This window comes from Anolis carolinensis, chromosome 3, assembly GCF_035594765.1.
Source record: "Anolis carolinensis isolate JA03-04 chromosome 3, rAnoCar3.1.pri, whole genome shotgun sequence".
Taxonomy (NCBI): domain Eukaryota; kingdom Metazoa; phylum Chordata; class Lepidosauria; order Squamata; family Dactyloidae; genus Anolis; species Anolis carolinensis.
In genome coordinates this window covers 30,362,499-30,381,428 of record NC_085843.1, presented here as the reverse complement: position 1 = coordinate 30,381,428, position 18,930 = coordinate 30,362,499, and the positions used below count along the sequence as shown (strand labels likewise).

The following is an 18,930-nucleotide window of genomic DNA, read 5'->3' as shown; positions in this document are numbered from 1 at the left end:
CAATATCATCTCAGGACAGTAAATAAAGATCAACACTCTAAAAACACAGCTATTCCATCCAGGAAACAATCAGGGCCATCTAACACCTCCCACCAAAGGATTCCCCCCTTCACACAGGAAACCACCCACACTTTGAACCTACAAGGCCATTCCGTACTCATCACTCTCTCATCTCAGCACAGTAAATAAACAACAACAGTCTGAAAACACACAAATTCCATCCAGGAAACAATCAGGACCACCTAGCACCTCCCAACAAAGCATTCCCCCCCTCTAACACACGGAACCACCCAAGCTTTGAAACTACAAGGCCATTCCGTACTCTGGGGCCAATTTGCAATATATTAATATATATAATAATACAATACATATATAATACAATACATTGTATATACATATAATACTACTAATAATATTATAATACACTACAATATAATACTAATAACAAAACAAAACAATATATATATATATATATATTACTACTAATATTGTGAAATAGTCGTATATGTTATAGCGTAATATCCTATCATATGTCTTTAATGTAATAAATGAATAAATAATACTGTATAATTTTTGTTGACGGTCACAACAAAAATAAAACCCAATGTAGATTGACCAACATCACTAAAAAAAAGCCACAGCAACGCGTGGCCGGGCACAGCTAGTTATATATAATGCCTTGGCATCCATATGGGTCAAGGACTACCTAAAAATTTTAAGAACAAAAAAATCAAAATGTTCTTAATCTTCCCAACAGTTTGGGATTGGGTCTATTTGTCACACATTGTTTCTAAGCCCAGGTGTGATACTGACAGATAAATAAATATTGTGTTATTTGAATGTCACCTTAAATATCTGAATTAGAAAATATGTGTTGGCCATTTAGTGATAACTCTGAGGTAAAGTTGACATTTAGTTTGACATCAAGCAGAGTAATAAATGTCACACAGCTGCTGACAATACCTGTGAAAGAAAGAACAACAGCTGTGTGCAAAAGCTGAGGTGATAAGATGGTCACCATTGTTGCTATAGAATTGGGTAAGCGAAATCTATTGTAAATTGTGAAAATGGAAAGACAAAAGCAGACTGAATAATTGATTTTAATATAGGGACATTATGAGATGTCTTTCTGAGCTTGCCTGCGTCAGGGAAAGTAAGATTGTTTTTTTGTTAGCTGAGGGCATGTGAATGGATAGATAGATGATATCCCTGTCATAGGAACAATAAAGTCCTGTGGCAGTCAGCCCAGAAACAAAGGGAACTATTGGCCTTATCTGAAAAGACTGTTTGCTGCATACTTGCCTCTGCGAACGATATCCCGTAATCCATCTTATGCAATTATTTCGTGTTTGCCAGAAGCTAGAATGAGACTGTTATTGTTGTGTGCTTTCAGGTTGTTTTCCAGATTATGGCAACATTAAGTTGACCTTGTCATGGAGTTTTCTGGGCAAGATTTGTTCAGAAGGGTTTGCTTATGCCTTCCTTAGAGGCTGAGAGAGTGTGACTTGCTCAAGGCCCCCCCCCCCAATAGGTTTCCAGGACGGGGGGGGGGGCACAGTCCAATGCTCAAACCATGCTACCAGTCAGAAAACTTTGGACTATTTAAGGAGAACTCTTATCTGCAGCCCCTTCCACACAGCTGAATAAAATCCGACATTATATGCTTTGAACTGGAATATATGGCAGTGTGGACACAGATAAACCAGTTCAAAGCAGGTATTTTGAGATTTTCTGCCTTGATATTCTGGGTTATATGGCTGTGTGGAAGGGCTCTGCCATTGTTTATTATAGTAATAAAAATGCTAACAACTACATGACATGTGGTAGGATTCATTGGGTTAACGTGGTCCTTTCCTTGCAGCCCACAGCAACTCATATCCGAGAGTTCCTCACCCTCCTGGCTGTATGTCACACTGTGGTTCCAGAAAGAGATGGAGAAAAAATAATCTATCAGGCCTCCTCTCCAGGTTTGTTGGTGAATCCATCTGAACAATGGTAGAGAGCCAAAGAGACAGCAGGATGGGAGAACTGAGATAGGACATAAGCCAAGACCTAGTTTGTGAAAGCCAAAGGACATACTTAAGATCGTGGGTTTTAAAGAAATACTGTCTAGTTAAAGGATTAGAAAGTTGTCATCATAGGACTGAAGGCTGTCTAGCTAGATGAGATTATAAGAGGCATTTGTAATGTACTTTGCCTGTCAAATCAGCACAGTTGGAAAGTATGACTTTATTTTTTGGAGGAATTCTAACAATAAGATGTACCAACATCCTCACACTTGCCAAAGAGTTGTTTCTAAATCCATAGTGCCATGGACTAGACTGCTCTGTCCATGGGACCTTAACAACATGCACCACAGGGTCATGGATGATGTTCATAGACTCCACAGGATATCTCAATAAAGCCATTTATACCTTTGTGTAGCAATGACTAGCATTATAGTTTTTGTGAAAAAGTCCTGAAATATTAAAAAGTTTAAAAATGTAATAAAAGTCCAGATAGTATGTTAAAGTATGTGAAGACATTCTAAAGGGCTGGGTTTTAGCACAGCAGGTTAATCACCAAGTTGCAATAAAACTTACCAAAAAGAAGGTTGACAGTTCGAAGCCTGGGTCAGGGTGAGCTCCTGACCTTTAGCTCAGCTTCTGCCTACCTAGCAGTTCGAAAACAAATGTGAGTAGATTAATAGGAACTGTATTAAAGTGGGGAGGTATTTTGGCTTGGCTTTTTGATCAAAAAAAGGAAGAAGTTTACAAACAAAGAAAGCTCTTTGCCAGGTAGATGGAGTGACAGCACCCTCCAGTGGCCAGAACCAAGCACAGCCTCCAAAAGATGCCAAAAGATGAGAAAGCCTATATATACTTCTGCCTGTTGTCTGTCTTGTCATTGTTATAATCGGCATTGAATGTTTGCCGTATGTGTGTTCTGTGATCCGCCCTGAGTCCTCTTTGGGATGAGAAGGGCAAAATATAAATACTGTAAATAAATAAAGAATTCTTTCTTTCTGAAGAGGAGACTATGATATCCCTTAGCAGTGTATCCTAAATTGAGGATGTTTATTAGAGCTTGAAGCCCCCATGACTATAATGCGAGGACATCACTTCTTTTTTCAAAAGTTCCCATTGGCGATAATGGAAATTATTACAGTCTTTCCTCACCTGCAAACTAAAAAAAGACTGGAGTCCCTTTTTCAACCATTTTCAGTTTTGGACAGTGCCCTGGTCCCTGACTTGTGAAATAGGCAGAGGAAGACTATATTGTGGGGGTTTTTTATTTTAAAAAATGAATTAAAATATTTGGATGTCTTTGTAATTATTCTTTAAAGACAGGTTTCTTTTACTTTCCAGATGAAGGAGCTTTAGTCAAAGGAGCAAAAAGACTTGGCTATGTCTTCACTGGAAGGACTCCTGATTCTGTCATCATTGATGCGGTAAGATTGGTACAAGGATATATGCATTGTGCAAGCATAGTGTCATAAGCAGGAGAGCTTGTGTTAAACTTCTCATGGTGTCTTTAAAATGGACTTTTTGGGAAAGGGCTTAGTGGCTTGAATGTTTTCCATACTAAAAGTCCCATGGCCAATGCTTGGCATCTCCACAAAGAACAAAAGTAATTAATCCTTGGAGAGTTAAAGCCACATGGCATAGACTCAGCAGGAGGAACTTCTTGGCCCATGATCCTGATCCAGTCTGTAGGGAATTGCAATCCAGCCCATGGGAGGGTAGATAGTTCCTGTGAAAAACACAGAGGAGCAGCAGACAAAGCTAACAGCAAATGCAAGCAATTGAAAATAAAGCGATATATTAAGTGGACATATTGAAGCTAGATAAGCTGACAATGGATAATAAATAACATTAAACTGAGCTCCGAAAGTATGAAAACAAATTGATTAATTGGCAACATCCCTGGAAATGTAACAAAAATATCCATAAATAATAAAAACATTACACAAAGCAAAATGGACCGTAAATATGTGGGCAATTAAGAAGGCAAGGTATGGGGTATTGTGCAGTTTCCAGGATGCATGGCCGTGTTCTAGCTGTATTTTTCTCCTGACTTGCATCTGTGGCTGGTATCTTCAGAGGATCTGTAGAGGCCGGCATCCTCTGAAGATGCCAGCCACAGATGGAGGTGAAACTTCAGGAGAAAATGCTGCTAGAAAGCACAAAATGCTCCAGTGATTCTGGCTGTGAAAGCCTTCAATAGTACAAGACAAGATATGTTTCCAGGTTATATTACCATATTATTTTCAATTGCTGATAGTGCATTTTAATACTTCTGGCTACAGATTTATCCCATGACAGAAATCAGTAATCTCCAGTCACTGAGATTTAATGCAGTTCAAAGGTAGCTTCAAACTGCAGCATTCAGATGGCAAACTCCTCCAAAAGTGCAGGAAAGAGAGCCTTTAATGTGCATCAATGCTCTGTGATTTCAGAGCTGTTTAGCAGTGGAACTCTCTGCCCTGGACTGTGGTGGAGACTCCTCCTTTGGAGGGTTTTGAACAGAAGCTGGATGGCCATCTGTCAGGGATGCTTTGAATGCGATTTTCCTGCTTGGTAGGGGGTTGGACTGGATGGCCCACAAGGTCTCTTCCAACTCTATGATTCTATGATTTGTGTAATCACCACCCAAGGCCCCAAACTTCAGGATTTTCTATGTAATCATCTGCACAGCAAACAATTGGCACTGAACAAGAAAGCATTAATTTAAAACAGCATTCTACTTTAAACCCTAAAGATATTTTTTTTCTTCTGTGCTGTTTTTAACAATATTTTATTTATTTGTTAGTATTTTTTTATTTATTTTTTACTGTCATGATTGACTTTAGCTACACTCTTTTAATTTGTATTTTAAAATGCCTGGGAAAAGGGTAAATATAAAATTAATGAACAATTTGGACTTGAAGGATTTATATTTAATCAACATAGACATATTACATTATGATAAAAAAAATTGAAAAAAATCTGTTCCTGGTTTGAAAGTGTTATTTTCTGTTTAATTGTGTGGCAATTACTTTGTGTTGTTGAAGGCTTTCATGGCCAGAATGGCCAGAATCACTGGGTTGTCGTGAGTTTTCCAGGCTGTTCCAGAAACATTCTCTCCTGATGTTTCGCCTTATCTATGGCAGGCATCATCAGAGGTTGTGAGGTCTGTTGGAGTTAGGCAAGTGGGGTTTATATATCTGTGGAATGTCCAGGGTGGGAGAAAGAACTCTTGTCTGCTTGAGGCAAGTGTGAATGTTGCAATTGGCCAGTTTGATCAGCATTGAATAGCCTTGCAGCTTCAAAGCCTGGCTGCTTCCTGCTTGGGGGAATCCTTTGTTGGGAGGTGTTAGCTGCCCCTGATTGTTCCCTGCTTGGAATTCCCCTGTTTACTGAGTGTTGTTCTTTATTTACTGTCCAATTGACTGATTTTAATAATAATAATAATAATAATAATAATAATAATAATAATAATAATAATACTTTAGGGTTTTTAAATACTGGTAGCCAAATTTTGTTCATTTTCATGGTTTCCTCCTTTCTGTTGAAATGCATGCCTAGATGTGGGCAAGACATCAGGAAAGAATGCTTCTGGAACATGGCCAGGCAGCCCTGAAAATTCACAGCAAACCGGTACTTACTTTGCTTTTTGCGGCTGCCACAAACTATTGGTTGAGACTCTATGAGTTAGTCATTGAAAGACTCTAGCAAAATGTGCTGCAAGATGTTTTGCAAAAGCAAAGTTTTTGCAGTTTAATAAACTTTGTCTATGTGTTTATGATAGAATCACTTAGGAAATGCGAAACATTTATAACCCAAGGACAAAAATTATGTTACATGGTGCTATTGGAGTTGTAAAGATGTACAGTACTTCAACCAGCAGAGGGAGCTGTCCTCATATATTTGAAAGCAAGTTTGACATGCTTGCTTTTGTTGTACTTCATCCTGTTGTATAATTTGTCCATATAATGTTTTATACACTAAAATCTATCATTTTTCTCATATACTTGCAGCTAGGAAAAGAAGAGTCATACGAGATCCTTAACGTGTTGGAATTTTCCAGGTAATCGGTTTTTGGAAGGATTGTGGTTTCAAAGATATTGGAGGGGACTAAACATCATTTCTAGAAATACCTGAAATTTTGGGTAATATACATAATTTAAGTGGATTTATGCTTTTTGCTTAAAATCATGAGATTCAGGACATATGGAGCCAGTTAGGCTGAAAGATTGTGCTAACTTACCCTGGGATGTTATAGTGGCTCTCATCTTCATTTTCCTTCTTTTCATAGAATCTAATAGAGTGGAAATAGGAAAATAATTTTCTACCAGTGATCCAGTTGTCTTCTGGCTCCCTCCAGAGTATTTCCTAGACTTGCAGAACAGACTTTATAGGACACAAAAGTCTGCCTTCCGAAGGGAATGGGATACTAGTTAAAGCCACCTGTCGCTTCCAATGGGAGGAACATGCCATGAGCAAAACACAGGGGATGCTTTCCACAATAGAAGTAAATTTAGATTTCTGGCCACTGTCTAATGATTGCCTAGAAAGAGCCTTTCCTATCTATGTGTTCCCAGGTGACTTTGGACTATCAGACTTATTAGGCCTATCTGGCAGAACTATACGCAAAAATTGGTTCCCAAGGGCTTAACTGACAAGTATCCACTATTGGAATAATAACAAGATATTAGATATAATTAAACATTATATTATGTACAATAAATAAATGTAGATTCCAGATAGGCTGTTACAAATCACAGTCAAACTGTTACATTCACAGTATGATACATAGTTGTTACATTTACTATATAATAACAGGTAAAGGTAAATGTTTTCCTCTGACATTAAGTCTAGTTGTGTCCTACTCTTGGGGTTGGTGCTCATCTCCATTTCTAAGCCGAAGAGCCAGCATTGTCCATAGACACCTCAAAGGTTGTGTGGCCAGCATGACTGCATGGAATGCCATTACCTTCCAGCCAGAGCGGTACCTATTGATCTATTCACATCTGCATGTTTTTGAACTGCTAGGTTGGCAAAAGCTGGGGCTAACAGCGGGAGCTTACCCTGCTCCCCGAATGTAAACTGCTGACCTTTCAGCCAGCAAGTTCAGCAGCTCAGTGGTTTAATCTGCTACGCCACTAGGGGCTCTACAATATAATAAATGTCCTTATTTGTTTCCTTATTTCTTCCCGAAAGATGAGTAGACTCCTAATCCTCAACTGGTTTTGACTCCAACATTGAATCTTCATCTGGTGGTTGGGTCTGTAAATGTTACGTGACATTAATAAAAATATACAAAGTGTTGTCGAAGGCTTTCATGGCCAGGATCACAGGGTTGTTGTATGTTTTCCGGGCTGTATGGCCATGTTCCAGAAGTATTCTCTCCTGACGTTTCGCCCACATCTATGGCAGGCATACCTCAACACCTCTGAGGATGCTTGCCATAGATGTGGGTGAAACGTCAGGAGAGAATATTTCTGGAACATGGCCATAGAGCCTGGAAAACATTCAACAACCCAATATATACTAATATTAGTACATACTACTTACTTTTATCATTAAGTTCAACAGCTGAAGAGTGTGGTCAATTATTTGTGATATCTTTCATAGTGTGGAACCTATAGGGAACATACAGTGGCTTAAAAGTTATTCTATTAATGTATTAAATGCAGTGTAATTAAACATCAAATAATATACATTACAAAGATATTCTACACATATTTACAAAGAGTTCTATTTCCAATCAATGAACCTCTGCTTAAAGTGTTATTCCATTGGGAGTATGAGCTTGAATGGCTAAACCTATTTTTCATATAGCAAACATTCTCACACAGGTGTTTTGCAATGCAATGTTGTAACAATTACTCATGGGTTGCATTAAAAGGAATACAACAAATTTATAAAAAGCCATCATAAGAGTTAATATTATTCAGACCTTTCGGGAATTCCATCTGGAGAGTGAAAATCCAAAAGGATTCACGTTGTAATAGTTTGGTCTGGAAATCAATACCCTTGGAAGGTGTGACAACTTCTAAAATCTGGACTCGAAGTGACTCAAGACTATGGTTCAAATCTTCACTCTTTCAGGAAGAAATAAGGAAATAAATCAGGAAATTTATTATATTGTGGATGTAACAACTATGTATCATACTGTGAATGTAACAGTTTGATTGTGATTTGTAACAGCCTATCTGGAAGAACAACATGCCAGGTTATCTGAAAGAAATTCTCATCCCTCACGCTCCTTCCCAACATCACCCATTGTCAGCAAATACTTGTTCAGAGTCTTTGCTGCTTTGATCAGTTCAGCTTGGAAGAGTCAGTCAAGGAAATTGCTGGGAAGGACAGCAAGCAAAGTCGTGCCATTTTTAAAACGCAAGGATTCGCAGGATCTTTTTTGCAACTTACTTTTTTGCACTGAAAATTGAAATCCATGTAAGATTTCCTCAGCCTACCTATGATATGCATGGTTTCCTTTGGTGCAGCTGAAATTCTAAGCATTGTGGTATGACTGAATTATATTTATACATTTGCCATTTCATATCTGTTTAATAATATCCAAGAGACAAAATATAGTATATATTGTGCAGTGTCAGATGCTGTTCATCCTTGCTTGGGTATCCTCATATTTTTCTTTCTTTCAAGAGAACATTTGAACTATTGATCACATTGTAGAATAATCTCGATATGAAATTAGTCTCCCCCCCCCCCCCAATTTAAGTTCAGTACTGGAAAGCATCATATTGAGAATAACAGGAGTGGCTCCCCACTTCACTTGTAATAAGAGAGAAGCGTACTGAGTCTTCCAAAGATATCTGATTGAGCTTTAGGTCATTCCCTGACCTCTAATGAGGTCACTATCAAAATGCATTTTCAGTGTGGGGTCTTGTGAGAAAAGAAGTTCATTAATTTCAAAATAATGACGTGACCTTCATTTATATAGGAAAGAAGATTAGGAAGGGCTGTTCAAGTTTCCACTGTTGGGGATTTGTATTTCTCAAAGGGTCTGGCACACATTCCTGACACGATTTCTTCCAGCCTTTATACATGACGTATTGTCAGCTTCTTCTTCACCTTGCCATTTTTGTTAGCGCTTTCGCTATCACTTGCTTAATCAGTGTGATTTTCTCTGCTTCAGCTTCATGAAAACACATGTGAAATTAAAGGGGATGCCATTCTGTTTAAACCGCAGTCACAGGCAGGGCTGGCCTCAGACACTTCTCTTGTAGCAAATGCTTCCCACCCAATGTCAAAATGGACCAAGGCAGTCCACTTTCTTCATGTCAGGAGTTGCTTGAGAAACTGCAAGTTGCTTCTGGTGTGAAAGAATTGGCTGTCTGCAGTGACGCTGCCCAAGGGATGCCCAGATGTTTGATGTTTTACCATCCTTGTGGGAGGCTTCTCTTATGTCCCCTCATGGAACTGGAGCTGACAGAGAGAGCTCATCCATGCTTTCCCTGGCTTGGATTCGAACTGGCAAACTTCAGGTCAGCAACCCAACCTTCAAGTCAGCAGACTGTCAGCACAGAGGTTTAACCCATTGCACCACTTGTGGCTCCTGGCAGTCAATTTATTTGAACATTTGAGGCAGAAAACTTCACTGTCCCCTTTCTTGCCAATAAAGATGCAAAAATGACTATCAGTTAAATAGTTCACAAAGTACTGACCTTCCATGAAATCAAAAATTTGCTGTCTGAAACCTCTGCCTCAGTTTCCCTAACGATAAGGCCATTTCAGAATTTAAGGAATGACAACTATGAAGTAAGTCCTGCTGAGATCAGTGGGCCTCATATCCAGGCTGACATAAAGTCAGGTTTAAAGTCACATCTTTAACATTTCAACTTTCTGTCTCAGGACATGCATAAATCATTTTCCCCTTTCATGGTTCTCCATGTTTAAGAACCCTGTCCTATATAGGTCAGTGGTTCTTTTCTCTACCACATGGACCTCTTTTATTATAATTTGTTGCTATGGGCCACCAAAACCTGAATCAAGATGTAGACCCCTAAAGTGCTAATATAACATGGATACTCATCCAAAATACAATCAACGGGGGAGGATAAGTTACAAATATAGACTCATAGAATCATAAAGTTGGATGAGACCTCACGGTCTCCAATCCAACCACCTGCCAAGAAGCAGGAAAATCACATTCAAAGCACCCCCGACAGATGGCCATCCAGCCTCTGCTTAAAAGCCTCCAAAGAAGGAGCCTCCACTACACTCCAGGGCAGAGAGTTCCACTGCTGAACACCTCTCACAGTTAGAAAGTTCTCCCTAATGTTCAGGTGGAATCTCCTTTCCTGTAGTTTGAAGCCATTGTTCCAAGTCCTAGTCTCCAAGGCACCAGAAAACAAGCTTTCTCCCTCCTCCCTATGACTTCCCCTCACATATTTATACATTGCCGTTATCATTTCTCCTCTCAGCCTTCTCTTCTGCAGGCTAAACATGCCCAGATCTTTAAGACGCTCATCATGTGGTTTGTTCTCCAGACCCTTGATCATTCCAGCTTTGCTCCCTTAAATTGCGGTGCCCAGAATTGGACACAATGTGAATTCAGGTGTGGTCTGACCAAGGCAGAATAGAGGGGGAGCATGAATTCCCTGAATCTAGACACTATACTCCTATTTATGCAGGCCAAAATCCCATTGACTTTTTTAACTGCCACATCACATTATTGGCTCATATTTAACTTATTGTCCACGAGGACAAAATACTGGGATAGAGAAACTGTACAACACAGCTCTGTTGTTAAGCAGGCTACTCTGTGATTTTTTTGGGAAGACAGCAGCAGGAAAGGGGGAAGAGAATGATATGGAGCAGAAGGGATGGGTTTGTGGACAGAAGACCACCTGGGATTGGGAAAGGAAAAATGGAATTGTAAAGAAAAATTGGGAGTGAGGTGAAAGAAATGATTCCCTTTGCTTCCCTTTCCCTCCCTAGCAGGAGGCCACAGACTTCAAACAGCCAAAGATCTTTCAGAATTTCAAGACTTTGAGGCCTGAAAGATTGTCTCCCCCACCTTGTGCACACTGGATTGTATGGAAGAAAATATTTGGAGTCTCTCTGGGAGTTATGGGTGCATTGTGGTTTTCTTCAATAACTTGGGAGGGATAACTAATTGGGAGGGATAAGCCAAATTGGGAAGGATAGCTAATACTCCAGAAGACAGGAGCAGAATTCAAAACAATCGTAACAGATTAGATGACTGGCCAAAACTAACAAAATGAAGTTCAACAGAGACAAATGCACTTAGGCAGAAAAAATGAAATGCAAAGATACAGGATGGGGGATGCCTGGCTTGACAGCAGTACATATCATTCTCTTATTTATTTATTTATTTATTTATTTACAGTATTTATATTCCGCCCTTCTCACCCCGAAGGGGACTCAGGGTGGATTACAATGAACACATATATGGCAAACATTCAATGCCAACAGACAAACAACATTCAGTTTTAGACAGACACAGAGGCATTTTTAACATCTTTCCAGCTTCACAATTTCTGGCCACAGGGGGAGCTGTTGCTTCACCGTCCATTGGTGGCTGTTCTTCCTCTTCTTTTCCTCGTGAGCAGTTTTATGGTGTTGTAGATTAGTTAAATTAGCCTCCCGCATAAAGCGTACCTAATTTTTCCCTACTTGACAGATGCAACTGTCTTTCGGGGCTGCTGGGTCAACAGCAAGCAGGGGCTATTTTTATTATTATTATTATTATTATTATTATTATTATTATTATTATTATTATTATTATTATTATTATTATGGTCGGAGGCTTAACCCGACCCAGGCTTCGAACTCATGACCTCTCGGTCAGTAGTGATTTATAGCAGCTGGTTACTAGCCAGCTGCGCCACAGCCTGGCCCCTTTCCTGCTGCTGTCTTCCCAAAAAAAAATCAGAGTAGCCTGCTTAACAACAGAGCTGTGTTGTACAGTTTCTCTATCCCAGTATTTTGTCTCCCGAAGCACCTATCCTAGTGAATTCTCATGACTTACTGAAAAAATATGACGTTTAAACTTCAACATTAATTGGTAGAATCTAGTGAGCTGAGGAAATCACTAGAGAAGTCTAGCTAAATATTAACTTAATCCCAAGCAATGTGTGTTCACTTCTACTAACCGCAGAAGTATGAAACATATGGAAAAATGTTTTGTGACAAGGCTATTACATTTATTGTGGCATAAGCCTTTTAGGGATATAGTCAATTTCAGCAGCTGCATAAGTATGGTATCCAATACTGTTGTGGGATTGAGCACTAAGAAAACAAAAGAAAGTCAGAAGAAGTCATGCTTCTCTCTTGTAGGAGAAAAGTATCATTTTCTCACAAAAAGAGTTCCTTTTATATCCACCCCAGGCTCCTTTTTCTATACATTCATTTGCATTTGTGCTGGTGATAATAATGATACATTTGATGAAATCTCTGAAAACCTATGGCACAATAAATCTGCTTTTCTTTAAGATGTCAGTAGATGCATGTGTGCCTGTGTTCTCCATAACAGACAAACAAAGCTACCATCTGGAAGAGCCTCGGGGGATATGTAGTAATTCTGTTCTTTTAGGAAACAAATATTAGATTTCTCATAATCTTAAATACATCCATACAGTTTCAATGATGAATCCAAAATAACATACGTTCACTGAACAAGCCAAAAGGAAGTAATTTAAAGTTGATGTCACCAATAACGGAGAGATGGATACACTACAGAATTTTTATTGTTCCATCATAAAGGGTCTTAGGATCGGCAGTGTAGCGAGATGCATTTGTATTTCTCACCCAGAACACACAAACGCCTCACCAACTACAATCCCCAAGATTCATAGGAAGGGAGTGACAAGTTGAAGTGGAATAATAAAGCTGGGCAACAGGTTTATCCATCATGTATCTTAGAAAAAAAAAGTAATGTTAGCCTGGAAAATATTTTTGTAAGCATGTATCTTATATATATAAGGGCTGCAGTGGCACAGCAGGTTAAACTGCTGAGCTGCTGAAATTGCTGACCGGAAGGTTGGTAGTTTAAATCTGCAGGATGGGGTGAGCTCCCATTTTTAGCCCCAGCTTCTGCCAACCTAGCTGTTCAAAAACATGCAAGTGTGAGTAGATCAATAGGTACTGCCCAGCGGGATGGTAACAGGGCTCCATGCAGTCATGCTGGCCACATGACCTAGAACAGTGGTTCTCAACCTGTGGGTCCCCAGATGTTTTGGCATTCAACTCCCAGAAATCCTAACAACTGGTAAACTGGCTGGGATTTCTGGGAGTTGTAGACCAAAACACCTGGGGACCCACAGGTTCAGAACCACTGATGTAGGAGATGTCTACACACAACACTGGCTCTTTGGCTTAGAAATGTAGATGAGCACCACTCCCCAGAGTCGGATGCGACTAGACTTAATGTCAAGGGGAGGTAAAGGTAAGGGCTTTCTCCTAATATTACGTCTAGTTGTGTCCAACTCTTGGGGGGGGGGGGGGGTTCTCATCTCCATTTCTAAGTCGTAGAGCTGGCTTTGTCCGTAGACGCCTCTAAGGTCATGTGGCCAGCATGACTGCCGTTGCTCCTCTTTACCTTTACAATCTATATATATAAAAGGGTGATGGCATCACGGCAATTCACAAAACAACAAAAGTACAGGCCCCCCAACCTCAAAATTTGACAACACAACCCATCATCCACGCATCAAGGTTGATACAACAAAAAGAAAAGAAAAATAAAGTCCTAATTAGAGGGAGAGCAATAATTTTTTTTATCCAATTGCTGCCAGTTTAGAGGGCTAATCTCTGCCCACTTGGTTGCCTAGCAACCAGCCAAGGGACAGCCAGGTTTCAGTTAGGGGACAGGCAGATTTAGGCCTCACTTAGACTTCTTCCACAGATTATCTAATTTGCACTGGATTATATGGCAGTGTAGACTCAAGGCCCTTCTACACAGCTATATAACCCATTTATAATCTTATATTATCTGCTTTGCACTGGATTATCTTGACTCCACACTACATATAATCCACTTCAGTGTGCATTTTATACAGCTGTGAAGAAGGAGCCTCATATAATCCAGTTCTGAGCAGATAATATAAGATTAGAAATATACAGTAGACTTTCACTTATCCAACGTAAATAGGCCGGCAGGATAAGTGAATATGTTGGATAATAAGAAGGGATTCAGGAAAAGCCAATTAAACATCAAATTAGGTAATCGTTATACAAATTAAGCACCAAAACATCATATTATACAACAAATTTGACAGAAAAAGCAGTTCCATGCGCAGTAATGCTATGTAGTATTTACAGTAGAGTCTCACTTATCCAACACTCACTTATCCAACGTTCTGGATTATCCAACGCATTTTTGTAGTCAATGCTTTCAATATATCGTGAAATTTTGGTGCTAAATTCATAAATACAGTAATTACTATATAGCATTACTGTGTACTGAACTACTTTTTCTGACAAATTTGTTGTCTAACATGATGTTTTGGTGCTTAATTTGTAAAATCATAACTTAATTTGATGTTTAACAGAGTTATCCTTAATTCCTCATTATCCAACATATTCGCTTATCCAACGTTCTGCCGGCCCGTTTATGTTGGATAAGTGAGACTCTACTGTACTGTATTTACAAATTTACCACTAAAATATCACAATGAATTTAAAACACTGACTACAAAAGCATTGATTATGAAAAGGCAGACTGCGTTGGATAATCCAGAACATTGTATAAGCGAATGTTGGATAAGTGAGATTCTTCTTTAATATGAAATAATTACTGGGATAGAATAATGCAGAACAATATAATCTCTAAAACCAGGACAGTAAATAAACAGGGGAATTCCACACAGGAAACAATCAGGGCCAGCGAACACCTCCCAACAAAGTATTCCCATCATCAAAGTCTGGCAAATCCTGTTTTCTCAGGGCCACAGACAGTAGAAGCACATAAAATATCGCAAACAACATCACTCTGAAAACAAGGGTATTCCAGACAGGAAACAATCAGGGCCAGCTAACACCTCCCAACAAAGTATTCCCATCATCAAAGTCTGGCATATCCTCTGTTTTCTCAGGGCCACAGACAGTAGAAGCACATAAAATATCGCAAACAACACCACTCTGAAAACAAGGGAATTCCAGACAGGAAACAATCAGGGCCAGCTAACACCTCCCAACAAAAAATTCACTCAGGGAGGAAACAGCCAGGCTTTAAAGCTGCAAGGCCATTACATCCTAATCATTTTTCCTAATTGCAGCATTCATACTTGCCTCCAACAAACAAAAAAAACCAATCAGAAATATTGTATATTCACAACCTTTAGGAAATAATATCCCCTGATGGCGCAGCGTGTTAAAGCGCTGAGCTGCTGAACTTCTGGACTGAAAGGCCACAGGTTTGAATTGGGAGAGCGGAGAGAGCCCCCACTGTTAGCTCCAGCTTCTGCCAACCCAGAAGTTCGAAAACATGCAAATGTGAGTGCATCAATAGGTACTGCTCCGGCGGGAAGGTAACGCCGCTCCATGTAGTCATCCCACATGACCTTGGAGGAGTCTACGGACAACGCCGACTCTTCGGCTTAGAAATGGAGATGAGCACCAACCTCCAGAGTAAGACACGACTGGACTTAATGTCTGGGGAAAACCTTTACCCTTGACCTTAACTACCACCAATTCCTCAATACTTTATTTCCCATACCACCAGACTTCGCCACAGCAACGCGTGGCCGGGCACAGCTAGTCTTGTATATAAGGAATATGTTAGTGCTTGTGTACCAGCAACCATCACTCCAATCTCCACTCACATAACAATTTGCGTACACTTCAAATAATAGATTGGTGTAATACATAAAAGGGTGAAAACTACCATACTTAAAAGGTCTGGAAACAAGAGGTGTTTGGAGCAGCAACTCTAGGGTGACAAGAATGAATGTGAGCAAGAACCAGCATAGCTACTCATAAATAATATCTACCACAGTTCAGGATTTATTTGCTGTAATTAACAGGACAACTAACAGGACAACAATTAAATATCACAATGAGGCTCTTTCTTTACCCTTCTCAGTAACAGAAAAAGAATGTCTGTGATCGTCCGGACTCCAGCAGGAAAGCTACGTTTGTACTGCAAAGGAGCTGTAAGTGTTCCACGATTATTAACTCGACAATGGCCCATTGCATTATGGCTTTAATGTATTGAGTTTCATAAATGTTAGCAACTATAATTAATACTGGGTTAAATCCAACATCAGCCCCACTCCCAGTAGTCTCACTGAAATGAATGGAACTTGTTATTCACAACTGAATAAGTCCCATAGCTTTCAGTGGTTTTGCTTTTGGTGGATTCTGCCATTAAGGACTGTTTAACTTCTAAGGCTCAAATTCATATTAAAGAAGTACCTGTGGATAAAATGAGATGGACTCTGCTCTCTGGTGTGCTCAAGACCAACAAAGGAAGCAGAAATTATGGCAATGCCAATCTGCAGAAGAAACCAGAAACATGTTTCAAGAGACATTTAAAAGGGTTGCTTTATTGACTAAAAGCCCAATGTTATCACTTTTTACAAGGGATAAAAAAACTTTATAGATTCACCAAAAGTTGGAAACAAAAACAGACAGCAACAACAAACACTCTTAAGAGGGGGTATGTAAAATCATAAAAGGATAATTCATGCATATATAATACTGTACAATGCAATAGTGATAGCATGTAATTTTACATCCTATATTGGTACATTATATGTGGTGTTCTTTAAGTTTTATTTGGAGACCCTGATGGCGCAGAGGATTAAACTGCTGAGCTCCTGAACTTGCTGACTGAAAGGTCAGTGGTTCGAATCCACAGTATGGGGTGAGCTCCTGCTGTTAGTCCCAGCTTCTGCCAACCTAGCAATTCGAAAACATGTAAGTGTGAGTAGATCAATAGGTACTGCTCTGACGGGAAGGCAATGGTGCTCCATGCAGTCATGCTGGCCACATGACCTTGGAGGTGTCTAAGGACAATGCCTACTCTTCAGCTTAGAAATTTTGATGAGCACCAACCCCCAGAGCCGGACACAACTAAACAATGTCAAGGAAAAACCTTTAACTTTACCTTAATGATTTTAAATAACCCCTTAAGAAAGACTTATGAGTGTAAATGAGATGATATTTGTTAGGCCTTTTAATCAATTAAACAGCCATCTTTTGAGCATCTTTTGAGACATGTTTGTTCTGTGGTGCTCAGGATCTAAATCAATAAACAAGGCCTCCAGTTCTGAAAGTATCAAACACAAATGTTCTTTCCAAGAGGTTAATACCTAGGGTTGTTGTTTGTCTCCTAGGTGTTCATCTGCACCTGCTTGTTGAATCTGATAATGCGTGTATTTAATCTTTCTGGCAAGAAATAGCATTCAAGATGACTACCCTAATAAATACAAGTGGAATTAATTTTTTTAAAATGTCTTCTTGAGATATTAAAGATATTTCCCTTGCTGCTCATAGAAATGTTTTGGATTCAAGCCAGCATGAGTATTCTGGACAGGCAGAATATACATATGTCTTAAATAAATATTTATGCAATGTATCTCTCTGTGCGCTCCTTATTTATGTGCTTCATTGTTGGCAGGATAATGTCATTTTTGAAAGACTGTCCAAAGATTCCCTGTACATGGAGCCAACACTATGTCATCTGGAATACTTTGCTACTGAAGGTAAACATTCACTGTAATAGTATTGGATGAGAATGTGTAGACCAGAATGGACCTTTCTACAATGCCATATCAATGCGTGTGTCAGTGGTGGGCCTTCTGTGATGTCTCAGGTGGCCTTGAAGTGCAGTCAGCATAGCCAGTGTTTGGGGAATGTGGGGACTGTAGTCCAATGACATCTAGAAAGCTAAAGAATTCCGTGGGAGACAGCCACAGAATTTTAAGTGGGATGAATACTCTTTGCCTACTCTTTAAGCTCTAGCACAGTGGTTCCCAACCTTTGGCCCTCCAAGCCCCCTTCAACTCCCAGAATTCTCTGTCATTTTACAGATGTTAGGAATTGCAGAACTGAATTCTAAAACATCTGGAGAACTAAATGTTGGGAATCACTGCTCTAGTGTGATGAGGTGTAAAATTGACATATAAGATGAAGATGGATTCGTCTATACACATTCCCTTTTGAACATGGTGTGGTGGGATATCCTTGCCCAGAGGGCATGGAGGCAGGTTGCTATTGCCCAGGCATGGGCAAACTTTGGCCCTCCAGGTGTTTTGGACTTCAACTCTCACAATTCCTAACAGCTGGTAGGCTGTTAGGAATTGTGGGACTTGAAGTCCAAAACACCTGGAGGGCCAAAGTTTGCCCATGCCTGCTATAGCCCCTGATTTCACAGGTAGTGTTGCAAAACCATTGGGACTAGACATGGATGTGGGACAACAGAAATGTATGTGCTCCTAAAAAGCAGGTTTGCCACTCATACAATTTTACCTTGCAATTGGTCACTAAACAAGGGAGGTGTTGGAACAAAATCCAAAGTATAATGGTCAAGACAGCAATGCAGTTCTGTATACCTTAGTGATAATGGGATAAGTCTGAATTATAGCCTTGTTTGTGCCTGGAACTCCAGAACTACAACTCCAAAAGCCCACTGTCATTATTGCCAGTGATTAACTGTAGTACAAAAATTAACATTTCAAAGTTCGGGTGTTTTTGGAAGAGCTGTGAAACAGTAGATGATTGCATGTAGACAGATGCATTAGAAATAACATACTAGAGCCTTGCAGCATTTGACTGATGCCAACACTATTGATAAATAAAATTCAGGGCACAGAGGAAAGCAGCAATGGTTTGTGAATGAGGCAAAAGGGGAATACAATAGAGAGGACAAGAAAAGGTGAAACGTATGGTAGCAATATTGTAAAAGTAACTGTATCCTACAGCCGACACCCCCATTGGGTTTCTCTTTATTCGGAACCTGATTTTGGTGTATGAA

The 18,930-nt window shown here is 39.6% G+C and overlaps 1 protein-coding gene across 6 annotated transcripts in view; it reads left to right on the top strand.

Annotated features, from left to right (window-relative positions):
* atp8a2 (ATPase phospholipid transporting 8A2) overlaps positions 1 to 18,930 on the top strand; it is a 445,463-nt gene that overhangs the window by 134,884 nt on the left and 291,649 nt on the right. For all 6 annotated transcript variants that reach the window (XM_062974659.1, XM_062974657.1, XM_062974656.1 and 3 more), the window contains exons 17-21: positions 1,862 to 1,967; positions 3,348 to 3,430; positions 5,999 to 6,048; positions 16,036 to 16,105; positions 17,575 to 17,659. In XM_062974659.1, the coding sequence (XP_062830729.1) occupies positions 1,862 to 1,967; positions 3,348 to 3,430; positions 5,999 to 6,048; positions 16,036 to 16,105; positions 17,575 to 17,659 (394 nt within the window). The remainder of the gene's footprint in view (positions 1 to 1,861; positions 1,968 to 3,347; positions 3,431 to 5,998; positions 6,049 to 16,035; positions 16,106 to 17,574; positions 17,660 to 18,930) is intronic.